The sequence below is a fragment of the Ranitomeya variabilis genome, chromosome 4 (assembly GCF_051348905.1).
Source record: "Ranitomeya variabilis isolate aRanVar5 chromosome 4, aRanVar5.hap1, whole genome shotgun sequence".
Taxonomy (NCBI): Eukaryota; Metazoa; Chordata; class Amphibia; order Anura; family Dendrobatidae; genus Ranitomeya; species Ranitomeya variabilis.
In genome coordinates, this window is record NC_135235.1 from 469737621 (window position 1) to 469765387 (window position 27767).

At 45.4% G+C, this 27767-nt stretch overlaps 1 protein-coding gene across 1 annotated transcript; it reads right to left on the reverse strand.

The window, feature by feature from the left end:
• KCTD2 (potassium channel tetramerization domain containing 2) lies at positions 1–27767 on the reverse strand. The gene is made up of 6 exons (XM_077251738.1): positions 27385–27767; positions 23855–23963; positions 23041–23132; positions 21581–21676; positions 13986–14111; positions 1–967 (listed from the first exon to the last, which is right to left on the reverse strand). Exons 1-6 carry the CDS (start codon positions 27676–27678, stop codon positions 938–940), a joined length of 747 nt encoding a protein of 248 aa, XP_077107853.1. The 5' UTR covers positions 27679–27767; the 3' UTR covers positions 1–937.

Below are 27767 nucleotides of genomic sequence, written 5' to 3' on the forward strand. Positions count from 1 at the left end.
TAAGCTTTGGCAATAATAACAATTTTTGCGTGAGGGAAAAAAAAAATACACCCACAAACAAGACAAATAATTTGGTTCTGCCTCATCTTTTCTCTGTATCACAGTTGTCCAAAGAGTGTTTGTGCTTATTGAAACACATAGATTCAAAGGCAGGCAGTCCAAACCCAGACCCCCCTCCCCACACACACTATCCATCCCGACAAAAAAGGAACATGGCAGTTTGTTTGGAACAGGTATGCATGCATTATATAGACAAAGGAAGATTGCCAACTGCTGGAACAACCTCCACAGTGAGCGATGGACACTTCCGTGCCAAAATGGTGACCAGTTTATTGGAGTTCTACTTTTGCTTCTGAGATCCTGTGGAGAACAGACTGAGCTCAACACAGCGGACTCCAGGCATCGATTTCCTCATAGATTAACAAAGAAAAAAAAAAAAAAAAAAAGACATAACTGCACAGTAAAAGCACTTAAGACAGGAAACAGAACAAGACTTTTGGCAACCGTAAAGGAAGATAATTTAAGGGAAGGCCAATATTTTCCATTCAGCAAATAAGTTTGCCTTTTGTCACTGGAAGTCCAAGGAGCATTGCAGAAAGTACTCCTAACGTAGGCCAAAGTCAGAGGACACACGAGAAAACACAACTAGCCCCAAAAAAGTAGGAGTTGCCCCCTCCAACCCATCCACCCCACAATAATTGACATCATTCCTAAATAACCTGACAACATAAAGCACAGGCCTGTGACGGGATACGGCAAACATAATACTGTCTGTTTTAGTTTGCGCATAATTGCCCCCTCTGTAACGCTGGGGTGTTAAGGCCGGCTGAGGAAGAGGGGATAACAAGAAAGTACAGCGCAACAGCTCCGCAGGCAGAGAGGGCTTTGGTTACAGCCTGGCTAGAGCTCAGGAACAGATCTTGGTCACCAAGCTTGGTCACATCCTGGATCCTCGCTCCTGAAGAATCTAAATAGAGAAAGAAAAGGACCAGTGAAAACATTGATTTTGTAAGGAATTCGCAACCTGGGACTGAATTGTACCTGCCAGAACAGAGCGGTTTAAAAAATAAAAATGTATCTTACTGGTGTATCTTTCAAGGTAAGGACATCAATTACAATGGGCACTACATAATACAATTGGCAGTCTTACTTCAAAGGTAAGATAGATGGGGGTAGTGACCTATTATCAGGCGTTGAATCTCTGATGTCAAGAATGTTTGCTTAAAGAAGCGCTCCCAATCATTTTTTATTAGCTGTACCAGTGTAAATGTATATGCAGTGTGTATGTATTAATATACTCACCAATCACTGTCTCCCCCGATATTCAGAGTCGCTTCACTCCTCGCTCACATGACTTCTATTCCGACTCACTAGATCACACTGGGCTGTATGTGGCTTTTATAATCTAAGCCTACGGAGCATCAGAACGCGTCACACACAAAACCCAGCGTGATTAGGTGAGTTGGAATAAAGTTACATGAGTGAGAAAAAGATCAGAGCGGCACCAGAAACTGGGGAAGATTGCGATCGGGGAGTATGTTAATACACTGACAACATGTATACACATTTACACAGGCGTAGTGAATAAAAAAAGTGATTGGAGTGCTTCTTTAAAAGGGTAATCATATTTTCAGTGAACTTTTCAGAATAAGCAGTCCTGTGTGTACATGAGCAATAACACTAGTTCTGATCATTATATGACTTGTATCTTGTAGTTTTACCAGTTTTCCTCTCTGCAGGCTCTCAAGCAGCCTAGCAAGTGATACATCGCTGAATCAGGATGTCTGCCCCTCCATCATGCTGCTCTCATATTGCATAGCAAAATACTTGTGACAGATTCCCTTTATTACGCAGCCTCCTTTAATAAGCAGGCGAGTCATTGAGATTTCAAACTAGGCTTACATTTCAGTCGTCATGAATCAAGAGAAACCTCAATTCTGTCCTTAGTGAGTTTCTTTTCCGCATTGCTGACAGTTTTATTGGTAACAAAATAGGGTTCTTACAATGGTTTGATTGCTTTTGTTTTTCTTTTTTAAAAGGAAAGTGGGGTGACAAGAAATCTTATATTCTGGCATCATATAATTTTGTTTCTCTGAGTGGTTTACCGGTTAATTGACTTTACACTGATAGATAGGGCTTATACAAACATGGCAATAACTAATATTGTTATATGGTTATTTTCTTATTAATTTTTAATGGCAGAAAAAGATCATTTGAATTGTAATAGGTTTTTTTTTAAAAAAAAAAAAACAAAACCTTTTTATCCTTGCTTTTTTTTAGTTTCTTAGATTTAAACCTGGGATCATTTGATTGCTTGCAATATAGTGTAACCCATTGGCACCCAACAATTACGCAGTAGGGCACAGACTGGAGCCAATGAGCACAAGAATTAAACACATCACCCACACCCCTTTCTTTGCTTCACTGCAGTCGATTATTATTACTGCTAGTCAGTTTTTTCCCGTCATTCTTCCAAGATCCATAACTATTTTTTTTCTGTCAACATCGAGAGCTTCTTTTTTGTGTTTATAGTTTTGCTTTGACACCATTCACGATGTACTTGAGCATGAGAAACTGAAAAAGAAAAAAAAAAAAAAAACCTTCCACCATTGTAATCACATGAAGCGTTAAATTTTTCATATTAACATAAGTTTTCCCATTAAGATACAGTTGCCTGCCTTAAAGGGGACATTCTAGTAACCTAATACTTATCCCCTATACCCAACAAATGGGATAATTATTAGGGCCAGTTCACATGGCCGATTTTCAAGCAGAAGTTTGGCGCAGACAGCCACGCTGGCGTTCCACTGAATATCCAAGGTGGTCGCTTCCTTCATGTCTCCCATTCATCTCTATGTGATACAGCAATGAAGATGATTGTGGAATGGTGGTTTTTTTTCAGCGGCATCCATGCCTAGAAAGGACCTGTGCGCACCAAAAATCTGCTTGAAAATCTGCCATTTGAGCTGGATTTTACAAGGGCATGCGTTCCGCCGCTAAAATCAGCAGCTCCAATCATTTCAGAGACCTTTCTTGTGATCGGTGGGGGGTCCCAGAAGTAGAACTTCCACTGATACCAAGAACACTGATACCCCCAGAAATGAACGGAGAAACTGGTCAGACATGCATGCAGCCGCTTGATTCATTTGACTATAATAATCCGCATTCAGAAATACAGATTATACAAAAAAAAAAAAGTATCACCATCTGGTTTGGATTTACTTTATAAAAAAAAAAAAATTGTACAGTACAGACCAAAAGTTTGGACACACCTTCTCATTTAAAGATTTCTCTGTATTTTCAAGACTATGAAAATTGAAAATTTACACTGAAGGCATCAAAACGATGAATTAACACATGTGGAATTATATACTTAACAAAAAAGTGTGAAAAAACTGAAAATATGTCTTATATTCTAGGTTCTTCAAAGTAGCCACCTTTTGCTTTGATGACTGTTTTGCACACTCTTGGCATTCTCTTGATGACCTTCAAGAGGTAGTCACCGAGAAAGGGCACACCTATGAAGTGAAAACCAATCAGGTTTAATAAGTGGTATTTCTTGCCTTATAAATGGGGTTGGGACCATCAGTTGTGTTGAGCAGAAGTCTGGTGGATACACAGCTGATAGTCCTACTGAATAGACTGTTAGAATTTGTATTATGGCAAGAAAAAAGCAGCTAAGTAAAGAAAAACGAGTGGCCATCATTACTTTAAGAAATGAGGGTCAGTCAGTCTGAAAAATTGGGAAAACTTTGAAAGTGTCCCCAAGTGCAGTTGCAAAAACCATCAAGTGCTACAAAGAAACTGGCTCACATGAGGACCGCCCCAGGAAAGGAAGACCAAGAGTCACCTCTGCTTCTGAGGATAAGTTTATCCGAGTCACCAGCCTCAGAAATCGCAGGTTAAGAGCATCTCAGATTAGAGACCAGGTCAATGCCAAACAGAGTTCTAGCAGCAGACACATCTCTACAACAACTGTTAAGAGGAGACTTTGTGCAGCAGGCCTTCATGGTAAATAGCTGCTAGGAAACCACTGCTAAGGACAGGCAACAAGCAGAAGAGACTTGTTTGGGCTAAAGAACACAAGGAATGGACATTAGACCAGTGGAAATCTGTGCTTTGGTCTGATGAGTCCAAATTTGAGATCTTTGCTTCCAACCAACATGTCTTTGTGCGACACAGAAAAGGTGAACGGATGGACTCTACATGCCTGGTTCCCACCGTGAAGCATGGAGGAGGAGGTGTGATGGTGTGGGGGTGCTTTGCTGGTGACACTGTTGGGGATTTATTCAAAATTGAAGGCATACTGAACCTGCATGGCTACCACAGCATCTTGCAGCGGCATGCTATTCCATCCGGTTTGCATTTAGTTGGACCATCATTTATTTTTCAACAGGACAAAGACCCCAAACACACCTCCAGGCTGTGTAAGGGCTATTTGACCAAGAAGTAGAGTAATGGGGTGCTACACCAGATGACCAGTCAGTCACCAGACCTGAACCCAATCGAGATGGTTTGGGGTGAGCTGGACCGCAGAGTGAAGGCAAAAGGGCCAAAAAGTGCTGAGCATCTCTGTGAACTCCTTCAAGATTGTTGGAAGACCATTTCCGGTGACTACCTCTTGAAGCTCATCAAGAGAATGCCAAGAGTGTGCAAAGCAGTCATCAAAGCAAAAGGTGGCTACTTTGAAGAACCTAGAATATAAGACATATTTTCAGTTGTTTCACACTTTTTTGTTAAGTACCGTATATACTCGAGTATAAGCCGAGATTTTCAGCCCACTTTTTTGGGCTGAAAGTAACCCTCTCGGCTTATACTCGAGTCATACTCACGGGTCGGCAGGGGAGGGGGAACGGAGCTTTGTAATAATACTCACCTGCTCCCGACGCGGTCCCTGCACGTCTGTTCCCCGACAGCTTCTTACTGTAGTGAGCGGTCACATGGTACCGCTCATTACAGTAATGAATATGGACCCGACTCCACTCCCATATGGGTGGAGCCACATATTCATTACTGTAATGAGCGGTACCATGTGACCGCTCACTACAGGAAGAAGCTGCCGGCAGCGGGGAACAGACGTGCAGGGACCGCGCCAGGAGCAGGCGACTATAACTCAGTGCACGATAGTCACCTGCTCCCCGTTCCACTGTCGGCGCCGCTGCGTCTTCCGCGTCCTCTGCAGTGACGCTCCGGTCAGAGGGCGCGATGACGCAATTAGCGCGCGCCGCCCTATGCCTGAACGTCAGTGCAGAGGACGCGGAAGACACAGCGACGCTCGGCGGTGTAATGCAGGACAGGTGAATAGAGCAAGTGCCGGGGGCCTGAGCGACGAGAGGTATGTGATTTTTTTTTTATTTTTTATCGCAGCAACAGCATATGGGGCAAATAGCTCTATGGAGCATCTTATGGGGCCATGTGCAACGTTATATGGGGGCAAATATTTCTATGGAGCTTCTTATGGGGCCACGTGCAGCATTATATGGGGCAATTATCTGTATGGAGCATCTTATGGGGCCATGTGCAGCATTATATGGGGCAAATATCTGTATGGGGCCATGTGCAGCATTATATGGGGCAAATATCTCTATGGAGCATCTTATGGGGCCATGTGGAGCATTATACGGGGCAAATGTGTCTATGGAGCATCTTATGGGGTCATAATCAACATTTGTGCAGCATTATATGGGGCATATTTTAATATGGAGCATCTTATGGGGCCCATCATGAACTGTATGGAGCATTATATGGGGCTCCTGATTCAATATGGATATTCAAAAACACTTATACTGATTTCACAATTAATTTTACTTTTATTGGTATCCATTTTTATTTTTGAAATTTACCAGTAGCTGCTGCATTTTCCAACCTAGGCTTATACTCGAGTCATTAAAGGGCCACTGTCACCCCCTCCAGCCGTTATAAACTAAAAGAGCCACCTTGTGCAGCAGTAATGCTGCAGTCTAACAAGGTGGCTTTTAGTTTTTGCTTCTGTTATTCCCTCAATAAAGCGTTTTTATAATTTTCCCCAAATACCTATCTTTGTACCTGGAGGCAGGTCTGAAGCCTCCTCTGTGAAGCGCCCAACTGCCGTCACTCATCTCTTCTGGGGCGATGGTCGCCGCCCCCTGCGCGCTGTTCTTTTTAAATCCGGCGCCTGCGCAGTGTTCATTGGCCGTCCTAGCGCTGATGCCGGGTTCCGTTCTGCACCTGTGCGGGCAGTGCGGCCACCCTGTTGCTGAATCCCCGCCCCGCACTGTGTTATACATTATGCACAGTGCGGGGCGGGGATTCCTGGGCAGATTCCTGCACAGACCGACGCTGGAAGGCGGGGAACCTGGGGGAGCGTCTGACAAGCGCAGTGCGCATGCCCAAAAATCCCAGCTCCGCACTTCCAAAACTGGGTGGTGGGACTGTGAAAGGAAGCAGAACTCGGGTGGAGCTTGAGTGAAGTCTCGAGGGGGTTAAAAAATGTTACCAGTATGGGGCCCTGAAAATCCTGGTGGCAGCCCTGTTTGGGTGCACAAAATGGCTCAGAAGGGAAAAAGGACCATTTGGAGCTTAAATTTTGTGTAATTGATTTTTATAACCCACCAACATAACCAAGTTGAATCTCTTTTGTAGGGAGATTCCTCCAAGTGTGCAGAACTAATCAACAATTACTGAAAACGTTTACATGTAGTTATTGCTGCACCAGAGGGTAACACGAGATACTGTACAAAATTACAGTAATATTTGACTCATTTCTTTAATTTGGTTGGTTACCTATCTACTTTTAGACCTTGTGTGAAAATCTGACGTAGTTTTATGTCCAAATGATACGGAAATAGGGAAAATGATGAAGGATTCTTGAACTTTCAAATAATGATGTATTTTTCGGTTGATGGAGCTGTTGGTAGTATTCTGGGGTAAATGTGACTTCATGACATCTTTTGTGAAACAAAGTGACATAACAGCTATTTTGACTTTTTTTATTGGTGTACAACAAGATACAAAAAAATACCTAATTTCCTAGTTTGGGTGGTCACAGACACGGTGATACAAAATACAGTGGCTTACAAAAGTATTCACCCCCTTGTCATTTTACCTATTTTTTCACATTACAACCTGTGTTTAAATATTTTTGTAATCCGCCTTGTGCAATGCTTCAGCACTAAATAGTCTAAGTTGGTGACGTGAAATAAGAAAAATATAGGCATATATTAAATTTATGGGATCAAATAACTAACAATTGGTATATATATTCACCCATTTTGCGAGGAAGCCCCTAAAGTTTTTTGGGGCAAGCAATTTCCTTCATAAGTCACATGCTAGTGAAAGGAAGTCCACTTGTGTGCAATCTAAGTGTCACATGGTCTGTCAGTATATACGCACATTTTCTGAAAGGCCACAGAGGATGCAACACCATTAAGCAAGAGGCACCACTAACCAAACACCATGGAGACCAAGGAGATCTCCAAACAACTCAGGAACAAGGATGTTGAGAAGTACAAGTCAGGGTTGGGTTAAAAAAAAATATCGCAATCTCTGATGATCCTCCGGAGCAACATCAAATCCATTACCATAAAATGTAAAGAACACGGTACCACAGCAAACCTGCCAAGAGAGGGTTGCCCACCAAAACGGTCAGCCTGAGCTAGGAGGGCATTAATCAGAGAGGGAGCACACACAGACCAAAAGGTAACCCTGAAGGAGCTGCAGAATTTCCAAGCATTGACTGAAGTATCTGTCCAAACGAACACAATAAGCCATACACGCCATAGAGGTGGCCTTTATGGAAGAGTGGGCAGAAAAAAGCCTTTACCTGCAAGCAAAAATTGTAATTGGCTTGTTTTGAGTTTGCCAAAAGACGTGGGAGACTCCCCAAATGTATGGAGGAAAGTGCTGTGGTCAGATGAGACCAAAATTTAACTTTTTTGGCACCAAAGTAAACGCTACGTCTGGAGCCAAACCAAATTTAAAAAAAAATAAAACTCATGAAATAGACCTGGACAGAAATGATGGTACCCTTAACTTAATATTTTGCTGCACAACCTTTTGAGGCAATCACTGCAATCAAACGATTCCTGTAACTGTCAATGAGACTTCTGCACCTCTCGACAGGTATTCTGGCCCACTCCTCAAGAGCAAACTGCTCCAGTTCTCTCGTGTTTTAAGGTTGCCTTTTCCAGAAGGCATGTTTCAGCTCTTTCCAAAGATGCTCAATAGGATTAAGGTCAGGGCTCATAGAAGGCCACTTCGGAATAGTCCAATGTTTTCCTCTTAGCCATTCCTGGGTGTTTTTAGCAGTGTGTTTTGGGTCATTATCCTGTTGCAAGACCCATGACCTGCGATCGAGACCAAGCTTTCAGACCCTGGTCAGCAAATTTCTCTCTAGAATCCCTTGATAGTCTTGAGATTTCAATGTACCTTGCACAGATTCTAGACACCCCAGCAGCCCCAGAACATAACAGAGCCTCCTCCATCTTTCACAGTAGGGACAGTGTTCTTTTCTTGATATGCTTCATTTTTCCGTCTGTGAACAGAGCTGATGTGCCTTGCCAAAAAGTTCCATTTTTGTCTCATCTGTCCATAAGACATTCTCCAAGAAGCTTTGTGGCTTGTCAACATGAAGTTTAGCAAATTCCAGTCTGTTTTGTCCCCCCCCCCCCCCCCAACGTGTCCTCCTTGGTCGTCTCCCATGAAATCCACTTTGGCTCAGACAACGACGGATGGTGCCATCTGACACGGATGTTCCTTGAGCTTGAAGTTCACCTTTAATCTGTTTAGAAGTTTCTCTGACTCTTTTGTAACCATTCATATTCTCCACCTCTTTGATTTGTCATCAATTTTCCTCCTGCATAAGATGGTCTTATAACTTTTAACATGTTTGTCTATATTTTCTTTCTAATCTCCTGAACTCTCTCTAAACTCTCTCCTTTGCTTCCTCTGGTCCATGTTGAGTGTGATACACACCATGTCACCAAACAGCACAGTGAGTGTCTGTAGCCCTATATACAGGCCCACTCACTGATTCCAAGATTGTAGACACCTGTGATGCTAGTTAGTGGACATGCCTTGATTTAACCCCTTCATGACCTTGGGATTTTTCGTTTTTCCGTGTTCGTTTTTCACTCCCCTCCTTCCCAGAGCCATAACTATTTTATTTTTCCATCAATTTGGCCATGTGAGGGCTTATTTTTTGCGGGACGAGTTGTACTTTTGAAAGACATCATTGGTTTTAGCATGTCATGTACTAGAAAACGGGAAAAAAAATTCCAAGTGCAGTGAAATTGCAAAAAAAGTGCAGTCCCACACTTGTTTTTTGTTTGGCTTTTTTGCTAGGTTCACTAAATGCTAAAACTGACCTGCCATTAAGATTCTCCAGGTCACTACGAGTTCATAGATACCTAACATGACTAGGTTATTTTTTACCTAAGTGGTGAAAAAAAAATTCCAAACTTTGCTTTAAAAAAAAAAAAAATAAAAAAAAAATAAAAATTTGCGCCATTTTCCGATACTTGTAGCGTCTCCATTTTTCATGATCTGGGGTCGGTTGGGGCTTATTTTTTGCGTGCCGAGCTGGCGTTTTTAATGATAGCATTTTGGTGCAGATACGTTCTTTTGATCGCCCGTTATTGCATTTTAATGCAATGTCGCGGTGACCAAAAAATATGTAATTCTGGCGTTTCGAATTTTACACTGTTTAGCGATCAGGTTAATGATTTTTTTTATTGATAGATCGGGCGATTCTGAACGCTGCGATACCAAATATGTGTAGGTTTGATTTTTTTTTTATTGATTTATTTTGATTGGGGTGAAAGGGGGGTGATTTAAACTTTTATATTTTTTTTTATTTTTTTTCACGTTTTTTTTTTTACTTTTGCCATGCTTCAATAGCCTTTATGGGAGGCTAGAAGCAGGCACAGCACGATCGCCTCTGCTACATAGCAGCGATCTGCTGTTCGCTGCTATGCAGCAGAAAATCAGGTGTGCTGTGAGCGCCGACCACAGGGTGGCGCTCACAGCTGCCGGGGATCTGTAACCATAGAGGTCTCAAGGACCTCTATGGTTACAATACTGAAGCATCGCCGACCTCCGATCATGTGACGGGGGTCGGCGATGCCGTCATTTCCGGCCGCCCGGCCGGATGCGGTAGTTAAATGCCGCTGTCTGCGTTTGACAGCGGCATTTAACTAGTTAATAGGTGCGGGCAGATCATGATTCTGCCCACACCTATTGTGGGCACATGTCAGCTGTTCAAAACAGCTGACATGTCCCGGCTTTGATGCGGGCTCACCGCCGGAGCCCGCATCAAAGAGGGGCTTCTGACCTCGGACGTACTATCCCGTCCAAGGTCAGAAAGGGGTTAATGTCCGTTTTCTCACATTTTCAGAGGTACCTTCATTTCTCTCCAGGCCTATTTCATGAGTTTTTTTTTTTTTTTTTAATTCTGTGGAAGAATGGTTGAAAAGCAATGTCTGACTTTAATTTGTTCATTTTCATAGATCTTTTATTTATTATTTCTTTTGTCAGATTCAAATTATTTCTGTGACCATTGTGGGTTTTTAAACGAGGGGTACCGACAATTTTAACCATGTGTGTATATGTGTATATACACACTGCTCAAAAAAATAAAGGGAACACTTAAACAACAGAATATAACTTCAAGTAAATCAAACTTCTGTGAAATCAAACTGTCCTCTTAGGAACCAACACTATTTGACAATCAATTTCACATGCTGTTGTGCAAATGGAATAGACAACAGATGGAAATTATTGGCAATTATCAGGACACACTCAATAAAGGTGTGGTTCTGCAGGTGGGGATCACATCTCAGTACTAATGCTTTCTGGCTGATGTTTTGGTCACTTTTGAATATTGGTTGTGCTTTCACACTCGTGGTAGCATGAGAGACTCTACAACACAAGTGGCTCAGGTAGTGCAGCTCATCCAGGATGGCACATCAATTCGAGTTGTGGCAAGAAGGTTTGCTGTGTCTGTCAGTGTAGTGTCCAGAGGCACTACCAGGAGACAGGCCAGTACACCAGGAGACGTGGAGAGGGCAACAACCCAGCAGCAGGACCGCTACCTCAGCCTTTGTGCAAGGCGGAACAGGAGGAGCACTGCCAGAGCCCTGCAAAATGACCTCCAGCAGGCCACAAATGTGCATGTGTCTGTACAAACGGTTAGAAACCGACTCCATGAGGATGGTCTGAGGGCCCGACGTCCACAGATGGGGGTTTTGCTCACAGCCCAACACCGTGCAGGATGCTTGGCATGTGCTACAGAACACCAATATTGGCAAATTCGCCACTGGCGCCCTGTGCTCTTCACAGATGAAAGCAGGTTCACACCGACCACATGTGACAGACGTGACAGAGCCTGGAGACGCCGTGGAGAGAGATCTGTTGCCTGCAACATCATTCAGCATGACAGGTTTGGCACTGGGTCAGTAATGGTGTCGGGTGGCATTTCTTTGGAGGGCCGCACAGCCCTCCATGTGCTCGCCAGAGGTAGCCTGACTGCCATTAGGTACCGAAAGGAGATCCTCAGACCCCATGTGAGACCATATGCTGGTGCGGTTGGCCCTGGATTCCTCCTAATGCAGGACAATGCCAGACCTCATGTGGCTGGAGTGTGTCAGCAGTTCCTGCAAGATGAGGGCATTGAAGCTATGGACTGGCCTGCCCGTTCCCCAGACCGGAATCTGATTGAACACATCTGGGACATCATGTCTCGCACCATCCACCAACGTCACATTGCACCACAGACTGTCCAGGAGTTGGCGGATGTGTTAGTCCAGGTCTGGGAGGAGATCCCTCAGGAGACCATCCAACGCCTCATCAGGACTATGCCCAGGCGTTGTAGGGAGGTCATACAGGCACATGAAGCCACACACAATACTGAGCATCATTCCATTGTTTTAAGGCATTTCCACTGAAGTTGGATCAGCCTGTAATTTGATTTTCCACTTTGTTTTTGAGCATCATTTCAAATCCAGACCTCCGTGGCATATTAATTTTGATTTACATTGATCATTTTTATGTTTTATTGTTCTCAACGCATTCCACCAGGAAATGAATAAAGATTTGCAACTGGAATATTTCATTCAGTGTTATCTAGGATGTGTTATTTGAGTGTTCCCTTTATTTTTTTGAGCAGTGTATATAATAATTTTTATCTAATTAAGGGGATGACAAAGGAGGATTTGATTTACTATCTTTTTCTTTTGATCACAGTGGTCAAAAGGAACCAATAGGAAAAAAATCCCTATTGTTGCTGGGCAGGAGCACTATACATGCACCCACCATTTTTTTTTCCAGGAAGACGCGGAGGGCCAAGAGACAGAGCAGGAGGGACTGGGAAAGGTGGAGGTACATGGGGGATCTCATTTCTCTCGCTTCTGACATGTATATCATGTCAGCAGAGAGAGAAATCATTGTAACAGCAGGCATGTTTTCTTTTCCCTGTGATCGGGGATCGTAAAATCAAAGTTAGATCAAAATATAACATTTTTAACTTATTGCTTAAATGGTGTAAAGAAAAGTAAAGTCAAAATGACAAAGTTGCCATTTTTGGTTAGGCCAACTGTAAAAAGTGCAATAAAAAGCAATTAACACATTGTATGTACCCCGATATTATACTAGAAGAACTACATCTCACCACGCAAAATAAGAGTCCTTATAGATCTCTGTCAACAAAAACATTTAATGTGTCTCACAAAATAGTAACAGATCAAATTGCTTACAAATTTCTCAATTTTTTTTTCTTTAACCTCCATCATGACCAGAGATATTTTCGTTTTTGCATTTTCGCTTTTTGCTCCCCTTCTTCCCAGAGCCATAACATTTTTTATTTTAGGTCAAAATGTCCATGTGAGGGCTTGTTTTTTGTGGGACGAGTTATATTTTTGAACAACATCATTGGTTTTAAAATATGGTGTACTAGAAAAAGGGAAAAAAAATTCCACGTGTGGTGAAATTGCAAAAAAAAGTGCAATTCTTTTTGTTTTTTACCATGTTCACTAAACGCTAAGACTGACCTGCCATTATGATTCTCCAGGTCATTACGAGTTTATAGACACCATACATGTCTAGGTTCTTTTTTATTTAAGTGGTAAAAAAAAAATCTAAAGTTTGATAAAAAACATTGTGCCATTTTCTGATACCCATAGCGTCTCCATTTTTCGTGATCTCGGGTCGAGTGAGGGCTTATTTTTTTATGCGGCGAGCTGACGTTTTTAATTATACTATTTTAGTGTACATATGATCTTTTCGGCCTTTATTGCATTTTAATGAAATATTGCAGCGAACTTAAAAACCGTAATTCTGACATTTTGAATTTTTTTCTTATTACGTCGTTTAGCGATTGGGTTAATTCTTTTTCTATATTGATAGATCGGGCAATTCTGAACGTGGTGATACCAAATATGTGTATGTTTGATTTTTTTTTTATTGTTTTATTTCGAATGGGGCAAAAAGAGGGGTGATTTAAACTTTTATATCAATTTTTTTTTTTTTTTTTTTTTTTTTACTTTCGGCATGCTTCAATAGTCTCCATGGGAGACTAGAAGCTGTCATAACCCTATCAGCTCTGCTGCATACAGGTAATGATCAGTTCACTTGTATCTAGCAAAATACCTCAATTGCTATGAGCGCCGACCACCATGCCACTTGTCATGCCAACCCATCGGTGACCCGCAATCAGGTGATGGGGGGGGTCACAAAAGGGCGGATTTCCAGCGCAACTGCCGTAAGCGCATGTTAAATGCCCCAGTCAGCGTTTGACAGCAGCATTTACCCTGTTAATAGCCGTGGGTGGATCGCGATTCCACTCGCAGTAGTTTCGGGCACAGGTCAGCTGGTCATCAAAGGGGGAGAGACGACATGCGCCGCACTAGTACGCCACATGTCGTGAAGGGGGTTAAACAAGTCGTTTTTAACTATATCCTCTTTATAGTAGGGAAAAAAAAATGTTCTGTCCATAAGACAGCAGCTACACTTACCTTTGCCTTTTCACTGGGCTCAATGACGAGTCCATTGGTAGAGTTATTCAGCTCCCTGGACACAACACACAGGAATTCTGCTTGGTCTTCATTGCCATAGTTGTAAGAAGATCCAATACTGATAAGCTGAAAAACAATGATGTACAAGTCGTCACACTCTTTATTGTGGCACGTAAGCAAGAAACGTTTGGGTTAAAAGGGATATTGCCATCTTGTTCATTAACGACATATCCAAAGGATATGCTGTATCTGAAAAACGGGGCCCCATCACATGCAGCTTTCGCTGCAGGGATGGTCAGAATTCTCATACAAATGAATGAATTCTAACAATCTCTCCAACTGAGTGTTGCGTGTCATAACCCTGTTCTCAAGATAGCTGCAGGTCCTGTTGGTGTGAACTGGATTTACTATACATGAATGGCACATCCTGCAGCTATACAGTGGCTTGTAAAAGTTTGGCACCCCGGGTCAAGACTACTGTTATTGTGAACAGTTGAGGTCGAGCACAAGACTACTGTTATTGTGAACAGTTGAGGTCGAGCAAGTTTAAGATGAAGTGATCTCTAAAAGGGCTAAAGTTAAGGATGAATACATACACATTCATATATATATATATATATATATATATATATATATATATATATATATATATATATATATATATATATATTAGGGGTTCACTCGCACAGGTGCGTAGGAGGAAACAGGAGGCACATTCTCTTCAACGTTCATGTAGGTTTATTCACTCCATAAACCATTTAAGTCAGCAAAACAAAGGTAAACAGTCTTACATCAGATGGATAAGTCCTCAGTGTCCATAGTAGAGCTCCGCTCTCTCTCAGACCTGTAGGCATACAGGCTGTGCCATGTCCAGCACGTAGGCTCTCCAGCCTAAATATGGTCTCTGTGTGCTTCCAGGACGTCTGTCCCCACTTGGAACCGTCCAACACACAGGCCACTCTGCAGTGTCCAGCCAAGACACATGGAAGTGTGTCCACTCTGAGAGACTTCCAAACACTCACTCATGTGCCAAACACACCTCCATTAAGTAGCCTGAAACCACACAGAGAACCCATCACATGATTAGACATGTGGTTGTGACATCACCACAGGTCCTGACACACATACCGACAGCTATGGTTACATCACAGCGGTAAGCCATCTATATGACACATATCTCCCGCCGGTTAGACACCCTTTAGCCACGCTACATACCTCCCCCCTCTGCCTAAAGCCGTGGGGCTTGGCACTTGTCCTTAACCGACTAGAGACCCCTCTCAGTCGTCCCTGACAGTCAAACCGTCTGTCTAAGTCAGAGCCTGTTATTGAACCCTTGTCCTCTCGTCTGCTACAGGATCTCCTGCTTAGGTCAATTAACCATGAGCTGACTGAGGCATCACTGCTTCTACCTGTTTCATCAGGCCACCTTCTCCCATGGGCTTTATTGCCTGGAGAGGAATCCATCCACTTTTCTCTATGTCCTCTGTTAGCTTCAGCTTGAGGACTTCCGGTCTTACGCAAAGTTCTTCGCCGCTCTGGCAGCTGTTTATTAACTTGCAGTCTCTCAAGTCTCAGCTGCTCTACCTCCCTTAGGTAGGCCATGCGATATTCCAGAAGCATGCGGATATTCCTAAGACTCTCTCTGGATCTGACAACCAGGAACGGAACCATCCCATCTTCATCCATGACCAGGACCTCTTCATCAGCCGGTATCCTCAGTCTCTTCAGACCGGATTTATCCACCATCTCCTGCATCACTCTCCCAAGTTTCCCAATGACTTTCGCCACCAGAGCTTTGGGTACTTGGACTGTGTCTTCCACTAGGCCCAGCCGACTAAGAGCTTTCCTTTCACGCTCCAAACGTCGAACGGCTTCATCATTCCTCAAAATGATCCTCTGTTTTGTACGGAGGCAGTGTAGGTGCATATCCCTCAGGATAGCCACTCGCTTCACTGTGACTTCCATAGTCGACAGTATCACCAACTGTTTAGTCTCTGGTGCCCAGTGCACACTACATGCTTCCACTGCTTTTCTGAAGGCCTCATGCACACCTTCACCGGTACAGGCTTCTTGCACCTCTTCGGGTACATCAATCATGGTCTTGAAGAGCGGGGTCTCACTCTCTTCATAGACAGACGGCTCCCTTTTTGCCTCTGACCTTTCCACCAAGACGTCTGTCACGACCGGGTGACTGTCTTGTTCCGCTTTTAGCACAAACTCTTCCTCAGTCTTGTCTTCTGCTTTAGCCTTCGCCAAGATGGGGATTGGCAGCTCCTCTGCCCGGCAGCAATGTTCCTCCTCTCTCTGGAGAAGCTCCTGCTGATGCTTTTCTTGAGCCATTCTGAGCACGCCCACATCTTTCAATATGGCCCTATTCATGGTTTGACACGCTGATAGGTGACCTCTGAGCTCAGAGACTTCCTTCTCCAGCTCATCCACTCTGTGCTCAATCGCCAGTCTCAGGACCCTTTCTTGCTCGACTGTCTCTTTAAGCAGCTCTATCTCATGGTCCTGCTCTCTTTTGGCTAGCACATGTCGCACCACCAGTTCTTTAATTAAACTTTCAGACGGGGTCTCTTGCCCAGCCACACTCTGCCTCTTCAGAGTTCCACCTGTTTCTGCATCCACCTCCATGGTCTCTCCTGGGCTCTTGGTAACTTCAGAGTTCTCCATCTCTTCAGCATCAGGTACTCTGGAGCCTTCATACTGATCCACTTCACTCTTTCCGGGTATTGCAGACGTGGGCCTACTACAGGTCTGTTCTAACTCCAGCCCGTCACTAACTACCTCAGTGCTAGGGTTTGTCAGAGATAAAGTGACCTCCTCATGAAGGACAATAACGTTATCTGCACCTGACCCTGTCTCTTCCTCATCATCTTTCTTCTCAGAGGGTGTAGCCTGTCCCGCCTTTTTCCGTCCCCCGCGACGAGAGGAAGATCTGTGATTTTTACTCGGCTCCTCCTTACTGCACACTTTTCCCTTTGCGCTCAAGTCACAGTCTGGATAGGAGTCACCCCCTCTCACTCTGTCATCCTGGAACAGCAATTCCCCATTTACACAAGTGTCAAATCCACACTTTCTTCCAGTCACCCGGAACTCTGGATTATCGACCTTAGGTGTCGCTATCTCCTTTTCACACATCACACCACTCGGAATCACTACAGCCGCCTGTTGTGGTGGGGCTCCCTTAGGGTCATTCTGAGTCCGTTCTGAGCAATCAGACACTCCCCTTTCCTCCCACAAGTCCCAAAACCTTTCAAAGTCCTGGCCTATTACAACAGGGAATGGCAAATCTGAGACTACAGGTACATCATGGCTGGTAATAATAGTGGGCGTCTCAATGATTACCCTGGACACCGGATAATCCCTAGCGACCCCATGAACGCAGTGGACTTCAATCTTCATTCCGGGAATCAAATAGACAGGGAGTGTGGCGCTCACCAGCATCACCAGGCTCCCTGAGTCCAGAGATCCAGTCACGTACACTCCATTGATTTCTACAGAACAGCTCTGTGTCATCTTGCCAGATGAAAAGTCAGTACAACATTCTGAACATGCGCTGTTCGAACACTGAACCCGCCAACAGTCCATCAGCGCATTCACCACCACCCCTTTTTGGGTTATCGCCCCCTTGTGGACCATTTTCTCCTTTAGGGCCACCACCCCTTTTAGGGACTCCACCCCCTTTTGGGCTACTACCCCCTTTTGAGCTACTACCCCCTTTTGGCCAACCATAATTATTTGGGCACTGCTCCGTTTTTTTGGGACTCCACCCCCTTTTAGGGACACCACCCCACTCCGGGGTACATCCTGTGGACTTCCCACAGCACTCTCAGGCCCCGGTTCGCCCAGCACACCAATGTGACTCTGGCCCTTTAAGAGTCTGCACACTCTAAACCAGCAATGTCTTTTTTTTTTTTTTTCTCTCTCTCTTTGCTGCAACCGTGCTGCACAGCTCAACCGCAGACTTCGTGGACCCCCGGTCCACAGCAAGCCGCTTGTCACCTTCGTGGACCCGCCGATCCACAGCAAGCCGCTTGTCACCTTCGTGAGCCCACCGAGCCACAGCAAACTTCGTGACCTCACCGAGCCACAGCAAGCTGACTCTCAGGAAAAAAAAACTCAGTCTCTCACTGACCCTGGTCAGAACACCACAGACTCCGGTCTGTTACGCACCCGGCTTTACACACAGCCCAAACATAGTTTTTCACTGACCCCGGTCAGTACAATACACGGTTTTCAGACCGTCACCCGTTGGCAACTTCACGGGTTCCTGGACACCCCTCGGCCTCAGAGGTGCCCAGACACAACAGTTTTCTCACTGACCACGGTCAGTATTTACACACGGTTTTCAAGACCGTTACCCCTCATTGCCGCACAGGTTCCTGGGACCCTCTTCTCCTCGAAGGTATCCCACCAATAACAATTCTCACTGACCCCGGTCAGTATTTACTCACGGTTTTCAAGACCGTCCACTCTTCTGGCTCAGACCAGCCAGCGCTGCAACATGTGCTCTTCGGATCTTTGCCCGCATCCGAAACACCAATTGTAGGGGTTCACTCGCTCAGGTGCGTAGGAGGAAACAGGAGGCACATTCTCTTCAGCGTTCATGTAGGTTTATTCACTCCATAAACCATTTAAGTCAGCAAAACAAAGGTAAACAGTCTTACATCAGATGGATAAGTCCTCAGTGTCCATAGTAGAGCTCCGCTCTCTCTCCGACCTGTAGGCATACAGGCTGTGCCATGTCCAGCACGTAGGCTCTCCAGCCTAAATATGGTCTCTGTGTGCTTCCAGGACGTCTGTCCCCACTTGGAACCGTCCAACACACAGGCCACTCTGCAGTGTCCAGCCAAGACACATGGAAGTGTGTCCACTCTGACAGACTTCCAAACACTCACTCATGTGCCAAACACACCTCCATTAAAGGGAACCTGTCACCACGTTTTTGGAAGATGGGATAAAAATAGCGTTAAATAGGGGCAGAGGTGGGCGTTACATTAGTGTGTGTGTTATGCGTTTATTACCCACCTAAGTTGCCGAAATAACTTTGCAAAGTCTCCGTTTTCGCCTGTCAATCAGGCTGGTCAGGTCACATGGGCGTGGTGTCTTCACCCAGATTTGGCGTAGTTTTCCGTTGGTGGCGTAGTGGTGTGCGCATGCCCAAGGTCCCGAATCCTCTTCCAGGGGATTTAAAATAGCGCGGTGTTCGTTATTGCATTGGTGATCGGTGGGCGCGGCCATCTTCCTTTGGCCGCGCGTGCGCAGAAGCGGCGCTCTGCTGGCCGCGGCTTCAGGAAAATGGCCGCGGGATGCCGCGCGTGCGCAGATGGATATCGCGGCGGCCATTTTCCTGAAGCCGCGGCCAGCAGAGCGCCGCTTCTGCGCACGCGCGGCCAAAGGAAGATGGCCGCGCCCACCGATCACCAATGCAATAACGAACACCGCGCTATTTTAAATCCCCTGGAAGAGGATTCGGGACCTTGGGCATGCGCACACCACTACGCCACCAACGGAAAACTACGCCAAATCTGGGGGAAGACAACGCCCATGCGACCTGACCAGCCTGATTGACAGGCGAAAACGGAGACTTTGCAAAGTTATTTCGGCAACTTAGGTGGGTAATAAACGCATAACACACACACTAATGTAACGCCCACCTCTGCCCCTATTTAACGCTATTTTTATCCCATCTTCCAAAAACGTGGTGACAGGTTCCCTTTAAGTAGCCTGAAACCACACAGAGAACCCATCACATGATTAGACATGTGGTTGTGACATCACCACAGGTCCTGACACACATACCGACAGCTATGGTTAGTTACATCACAGCGGTAAGCCATCTATGTGACACATATCTCCCGCCGATTAGACACCCTTTAGCCACGCTACAATATATACACACACATTTATTTTCTTCTATCTTTTACATTTGAAAGATTACAAAAAGGAAAATGGGCCTATGCAAAAGTTTGGGCACCCTGCATCGTACGAAGGGCGTTCATTAAAGAATTCCCCTGACCCACTTCTATTTATCACTGGACGCTGAAACTACAATGTGTAATGATATAAGTCTCTATAGGTTACATGCCAATTTGCAACTCAGAACTGATAACGGTCTTGATTTTACAGGTGCTGAAGTGGTGTGAGGTTTGACAATGGACCCCGTGGGATACAGAGCAGTCATCAAGTTCCTTTACCTGAAAGGCCGCACACCAAAGGAGACGTTTGATGAGATGAGAGGTTTATGGTGATGATTCCCCATCATATGATGTAGGCAACAACTGGCATCGTCAGTTCAAATGTGGTTGGACTTTGGTGCAAACAGCTCCAAATCCAGGGCGACCCCACTCTGCTATTGATGAACACACCATCCAGCAAGTGGAGGTTGCCATTTTGGAAAATCTCAGCTTAGCCATTCACCACCACCTAGCCCAAAATGTCAACATTAGTGTGGAGTCCGTGGAAAAAAAATCATCCACGACCATCTTCACATGCAGAAGGTATCTACTCGCTCGGTTCCCCGGCTTTCCACCTTTTCCAGAAGCAGGAACGAATCAAACGGTCTCATTGACGATGTTCCATGGAAACCAAAAGGACTTTTTCAACAGACTGATCACACAGGATGAAAGCTGGGTCCATCACTATGATCTTGAGACTAAAGTCCTGTCGATGCAATGGAAGCATCATGACTCACCGCCTCCAAAGAAGGCAGGTGCCCAACCCTTGGCAGGCAAGGTCATGCTCACAGTATTTTGGAACCAGAATGGAGTAGCATTGATGGATTTCCTAGCAAATGGTACCATGATCACTGCTGAGGAAATTGTGGGAGGCCACCAAAGCCAAGAGAAGTGGCATGCTCACCAAAGGTGTCCGCCTTCTGCAAGACATTGCATCAGTTCGCAACTAAAATGTTGCCCAAAAGGAAGGCTGCTCCTGTGGCTTTGAAATTCTACCGCATCCCCCTTATTTACCCGACCTCGCACCATCGGACTTACTCCCCTTTCCAAACAATAACATTTTTGAAGGGCAAGCATTTTCCAGATGATGAGACTCTGATTTCCGAAGTCACAGCGTGGGTTTTGGAACAACCAGTCGACTTCTACAAGCGAGGCGTTTACAGTTGCTTAAAGAGATGGGAGAACTGTGTATGCCTAGGTGGCACCTATGTACAGAAGGACTAATAACTGTGCCAAGTTTCATTGCTCTCAGTCCACAGGAAGTGGGTCAGGGAAATCTTTAATGGACTCCCCTCGCAAGTACCTAGTAGCACCCCCTATACAAGAGTGTGTCATCTTTAACTTTGGGCCTATTACAGATTATTACATCGTCAACTTGCTTACCTGTACACAATAACAATAATTTTGACCAGGGGTGCACAAACTTTTACATGCCACTGTACCATAAATGCACTAGATGGAAATACCCTTTTGAGTTCTACTAAAGCGGACCGGTCATTAAAAATGTTAATGTGCAAATGTCTCTCTTGAATTATGAACATGCTGATGAGAGAGGGGCGAGGCTACTGGGGCCTTATGCAGACCTAGTCCTGTACAATATCTACCCTCTTGTTCCATGCATGTTACAGGACTCACCTGCTCAAACTTCCAACCATCAGACATGGTGGACACCATCTGTGTCAGCTCTTCTTCTTGACACTGTAACACTCTGTAGACATGCTTCACTGGACCCTGCAAATATGAAGATGATTGAGTATTAGGAACCGTCTATATTCTGCTATAAATATGCAGTAGGTGCATTAACAGAAGATGAACATGGTAAATGGCAGTCAATTTCGAAGATCATTAAAGGACAAATGCCCTACTCCAACCCAAAAAAAGAACAAAAAAAAATCAAAATGTCTGAATATAATAGCATGTGTTTAAAGGGGTTATTCGCTACCAGGATAATCCCTAATTAGATGAAGTAGTGCCCTTTGTAAACTAAAAAATGAACACTGGAGCCATTCCAGTGACATCAGCACTGGGTCTGCTGAGATTTCCATGACCTTGCTATGCCTTGTGAGCTCTGTAGTCACTCAACTGCTGCTATTGGGCTGCGACGGTCTCACACATGGCCCAACAATGCAACAAGAGACCCAATGCTGGAAGACAGTATATCTTTTCTTTATTATTGTTACTTTACAAAGGGGACAACCCTTTTAAAGAGAACCTGTCAGCAAGATTTAACCTGTTAAAGTAAAGGTATGGCCATAATGGCAAAGTTATACTGATTTTATGGATACCTGTAGTGAAAAAAAATCCATAGCCTGGTTCTTGTTCAATTCACCTTATAAGTTTTGGTGTAATATCCTCTTTGTGCATCAGGGCGGGACTGTGGGAAGGGTCATCATCTCTGCCATGTCCCTTCCACATGGGTATGAGCCTTTTTAAAATTTTGCACTAGCATCACCAGCATCTTGCGTATTTGTGTCCCGGCATTCTTCAAAAAAAGGCACCAGGGGTGGTACATACTCAGATTAACCTCCTGCAGTCTCCAGCAAAATGGTGACGTATGCACAGATCGAGATCTTGGCTCGTCCCTGAGCCGAGATGTTAGCCTGTGCATGCGCAGCCATGGGCTACATTTTGGTGGAGCACACGGGACTAGAATGTTTGTGGGTGGCAAAGTTTAAAAATTGGATGCTCATACAAATACGGAGGGGCCACGGCAGAGCCGAAGACCCTACCCACAGTGCCGCCCCGATGCACAAAGAGGTTATTGCACTAAAACTTCTAAAGTGAATTAAACGAGAAACAAGCTACGCATTTTTTCACTTAAGGTATTCATTAAACCAATACATCAGGGACATTATGGCCATGTCTTTAACAGGTTCATTCGTGATGACAGGTTCTCTTCAAGACATACTGTAAAGATCCACCATGTCTTGCTACCCAGACACTGGCGTAATATGAGTTTCTTTGGAAATTTATCAAATCTCACTGATATATTATTAAATTACAGTTTCTGGGTGAAACCGGAAGTATTCGGAAAGTAATCAGATACCTTATACTGTGCCCAGCACCATATGATGGGCCAGTTGTATATAAATTACCTGTGAAGTTCTATTTTCATTGTCTCGAATCCGTTCCTTCACTAGTCGCACAAGGGAAGCAATGTTATAAAACTCTGCTTCTTCCAAGACCCCTGTGTACAAGAAGATACAACCAAATTTAAAAACCTTTTATGTAGAGCTCATCTACCCTGTTGAAAGTGACATCCGCACCACAGTATGCAAAGTATATTGTCCATATGTCAATTTGATATGGATTTCCAAACCTGAGTGAGGATTTCCTTCGCTAAAAACTTCCTAAAAAAAATACAACTCTATTGATTTCACCAATGCTCATAATAAAGTTGCTGTAGTTGCCCTAAAACTTTGCAGAGCTGAAAATTATCATGAAGCACCAAGGGGTTAAGTGATTTTACATAATGAAGTTTTGTTGTGTTGTTCTCTGTACTGGATAACCATCAGGCCACCTCAGGCATCAGATTAAAGGGTCGACTGTAACCTTTGCATCTGCCAGAAAATGCACACAATGATCTTCCTGCACGGAAAAATTATTAGGTTCTGCTCACATTTAGTTAATCTATAGTTATGGCGCATATGCCTGAAGAATGTCATTTTGGCATTTGCTGGGAAGGTAAGTGTTGACAGACCTTTTTATATTTGCAATGCAAAAAAGTAATCCCTCTACCCTACCCCCCATACACATGAATGCTGGGCTCACAAGCGTTGGCACATCTTTAATATGTGGAAACTGGTCTTACTACCCATGGATAAAGCAGAGCAGATATCACTATTGACTCATCTGCACATAGAAGAATGCTGGAAGAGCACATACTACCTTCTCCCAATATCTCCTTACCTTCTTCAGCTAGCTCTTTATTAAGGATCAACTTGCCATGTCGTAGATAATTCAGAATGGGGCCAAAGTAGGTAGGGTCCCGATCAATGAGATAGGCACCAGTCTCATCCTAGGAACGAGAAAGAAAATCATCATCTGTTCTACACAATACACACAGAGATAGCAGAGATGGGCCTTGGTTCCTTGTGGTGGAGTACATTATCAGTGTATGTCATATGTGCCTTCTTTACTGAATACACATTGTGATCATTACTTGTGGTCTATGTGTCTCACTCGTATTTCCATCTGTATCTGATGCGATGATACATGGATGAGACACTGACACTACTGCATAGTAGCATGGTGACCACACTACAGTACCATGAGTATGTCCTATCTAGGTGCTCCACACCCGTGAGGTGTTGTACCATGGCCACTCTACTCCCAAGCACACATTTACATCATGCCGAGCTCCGTGTCCAGACGGCTGGGAGATCGCACATTAATGTGAAGAAGCACCACGAGTCTCATGGAGGTTGTATGAAGACTACATAGAAACTCTGGATTGTATACAGCCATAATATGACACCCATGGGATGAAACCATTCTCCAAGCTTCCAGTTCAAAGCACCACTCCAGTGAGTCTGGAATGGGGCTCTCCTAGACTTATATAGAGCTTGTGACCGTTATTTATGGGCAGTCAGAAGTAGCGGTCACAAGATGGCAGAACTGAGACCAGCGTGGCGCCAAGAAGAGCTGAAGACGGTGGCAGGCGAGTATAATGGGGCAGGGAACTTATGTTAATGGCACCACTCCAGTGCTGAAATTAAAAACCACCCGCTGGAGGGTTGCTTTAATAGCAGCATCTTTGATTATTTAGGAATAAAATGTGCCCGCTGCCATTGGATTCTATTACAGCAATGATCCACCTGAGAACGGTGCCGCATAGAGCAGTGATTTTCAACTAGTGTGCCGCGACACATGGTCGGGTGTGCCGCGGGGAAAGTTCCCCAAACTATGGTGCCCCCTTTGTTTTGTTCCTTTGTTGTTGTATTGCATCTGTAATATTTCACCTATGAAAATTGGTGAAATATTACAATCCAGCCATGGCCGATGCTGCAATAGCATCTGCCATGGCTGGAGACCCCGATCTGCCCCCCCCCCCCCCCCACCGACTGACGGCGGCGATCTGCAGCCGCCGTCAGTGTTCCGTACCCCTCCGTCCTGTCCTAAGCGCCTTCCTCTCCCATCCGACCCTCCCTCATCCTCCCCTCTGCCCCCCCCCCCCCCGCACTTACCTAGTCCCGGTGTCCTCGGTCTTCTCGCATGGGCGCCGCCATCTTGGAAAATGGCGGGCGCATGCGCAGTGCGCCGGCCGAATCTGCCGGCCGGCAGATTCGTTCCTTGCACATTTTGATCGCTGTGATAGGTTCTATCACAGCAATCAAAATAAAAAAATAGTAAATAAACCCCCCCTTTATCACCCCCATAGGTAGAAACAATAATAAAATACTGAAAATATATTTATTTTTATTTTTCTGTTAGGATTAGGGGTAGGGTTAGGAGTAGGGTTAGGGTTGCACTTAGGGTTGCACTTAGGGATAGAGTTGAACTAAGGGTATGGCTCCACGGTACGGCTTGCCGGCGGGATCGCCGCTCGGCGCTAAGCCCCGCCCCCTTTCTGGGACGCGATGGTGCCGGATGTGTACAGTACACATCCGGGATCATCGCACCCCTCGCCATAGGGACCTGTGATATGCCTTGCGGGGACGCTGCGTCCCCGCAAGGTGTACGGACATGCTGCGTTCTGAAAAGACGCGCAGCATGTCCGGAGTCGCAGGGCCGCCGCGTGCGGGTTTCCACGCATAGTGGAGACGGGATTTCATAAAATCCCCTCCACTATGCTGGAACATCTGGACGCTGCTTGTTTGACGCTGCAGCGTCAAACAAGCAGCGTTTACGTACCGTGGAAACATACCCTTAGGGATAGGGCTGCACTTAGGGATAGGGCTGCACTTAGGGATAGGGCTGCACTTAGGGATAGGGCTGCACTTAGGGATAGGGCTGCACTTAGGGTTGCACTTTGGGATAGGGTTAGAATTAGGGTTAGGGTTACAATTAGGGTTAGAGTTAGGGTTACAATTAGGGCTAGGGTTGAAATTAGGGTTAGAATTAGGCTATGTGCACATGGTGCAGATTTGGCTGCGGATCCGCAGCGGATTGGTCGCTGCGGATTCGTATAAGTTTTCCATCACGTTTACAGTACCACGTAAACCTATGGAAAACCAAATCCGCTGTGCCCATGGTGCGGAAAATACAGCGCGGAAACGCTGCGTTGTATTTTCCGCAGCATGTCAATTCTTTGTGCGGATTCCGCAGCGTTTTACACCTGCTCCATAATAGGAATCCGCAGGTGAAATCCACACAAAAAACACTGGAAATCCGCGGTAAATCCGCAGGTAAAGCGCAGTGCGTTTTACCTGCAGATTTTTCAAAAACAGTGCGGAAAAATCCGCACACAAATCCGCAACGTGGGCACATAGCCTTAGGGTTACAGTTGGAATTAGAGTTAGGGTTGGAATTAGGGTTAAGACTAGGGTTAGGGGTGTGTTGGGGTTAGGGTTGGGATTAGGGTTAGGGGTGTGTTGGGGTTAGTGTTGGAGTTAGAATTGAGGGGTTTCCACTGTTTAGGCACATCAGGGGGTCTCCAAACGCGACATGGCGCCACCATTGATTCCAGCCAATCTTGCGTTGAAAAAGTCAAATGGTGCTCTCTCCCTTCCGAGCCCCGACGTGTGCCCAAACAGTGGTTTACCCCCACATATGGGGTATCAGCGTACTCATATCCCTTTTGTGTTTATCGAAACAGGCCCAGGTTTCACACTGAGTGAGTATAAATACATTTAGAATCTATATTATTAACTATATGTAGAATATGTACTGTTTTAGTGTCATTTTGTGCCATTTTGGTTGGTGGTGTGCCCCGGGATTTTTGAAGTATAAAAAGTGTGCCGTGGCTCAAAAAAGGTTGAAAATCACTGGCATAGAGGACAACCACTGCAGGCGGACACCACATTACTGAGGCCTCAGTCACACATACGCGTTTCTCTAACACAGAAGAACGGATCTAGTTTGATGTGGGGTTTTCAGACTTTTATCGATTGTTGGTCAGTGGCAGATTTTCTTCTACAGAGAACAATAAGAACCTCAGAGTCCTCCTTCCCATTAGACACTATGGCTGCCACGCGCTGTCAGTTTCTTGTTTGTCACAGACTTACACACAAGAGTTTGGTGTAAGATTCTGATCACAAACTGACAGGTTTCCGTGTACGACTCTCAGGCCGCAAAATACAGCCGTGTGAGCAGCGCCATAGACTATAATGGGTGCATGTTCTATCCGTGAAAGCCGCGCGTGTGAACGAGGCCTGAGGACCAGAGGGCATCGGTCACAGCCAGCTATGGCGGGAGTAACAGCAGCGGTAACATGGTGGCCGCACACTATGCCCTCGCACACTATGCCCGCACACACAGAGGCCACCTGCTCCCAGCACCTTGTCAGAGTCCAGGTCCGGCTCCTCCTGGCACAGGCGGTACAGGAAGGACTTGGGCTCCCGGCACAGCGTCTGCTTGGTGCTCAGGAAGTACGTGCCGCCCACGTTCAGGCGGACCCACTTTGCTCCCGTTCTGCCGGCGCCCTCCTGCTGACCAGGACTGCGGGGGCTCCGGGGTGCGGAGCAGGAGAGGCCGGGGCTCGGGGGTCCGCTGCGGGGGCTGGGGATGCTCAGGCTGTGCGGGGTCACCCGTGCTCCCACCAGCTCCGCTGCGTCCCTCTGTGGTTCTGTCATAATGGCTCACACCGAAGAGGACCGGGAGAACGGCGGAGCCATAACACCGAGGCTCGGAGCTGGAGAGGCTTCCGGGGCGCTGTGCCGTC

Excerpts from the sequence above, each read along its gene's own strand:
- KCTD2 (XM_077251738.1), bottom strand. The coding sequence starts at position 27,678 with ATGACAGAACCACAGAGGGACGCAGCGGAGCTGGTGGGAGCACGGGTG. Across the intron at positions 23,133-23,854 it reads TAAAGAGCTAGCTGAAGAAG|GGGTCTTGGAAGAAGCAGAG; the intron begins GTAAGGAGATAT and ends TCTTGTACACAG. Across the intron at positions 968-13,985 it reads AGCCCAGTGAAAAGGCAAAG|ATTCTTCAGGAGCGAGGATC; the intron begins GTAAGTGTAGCT and ends TTCTCTATTTAG.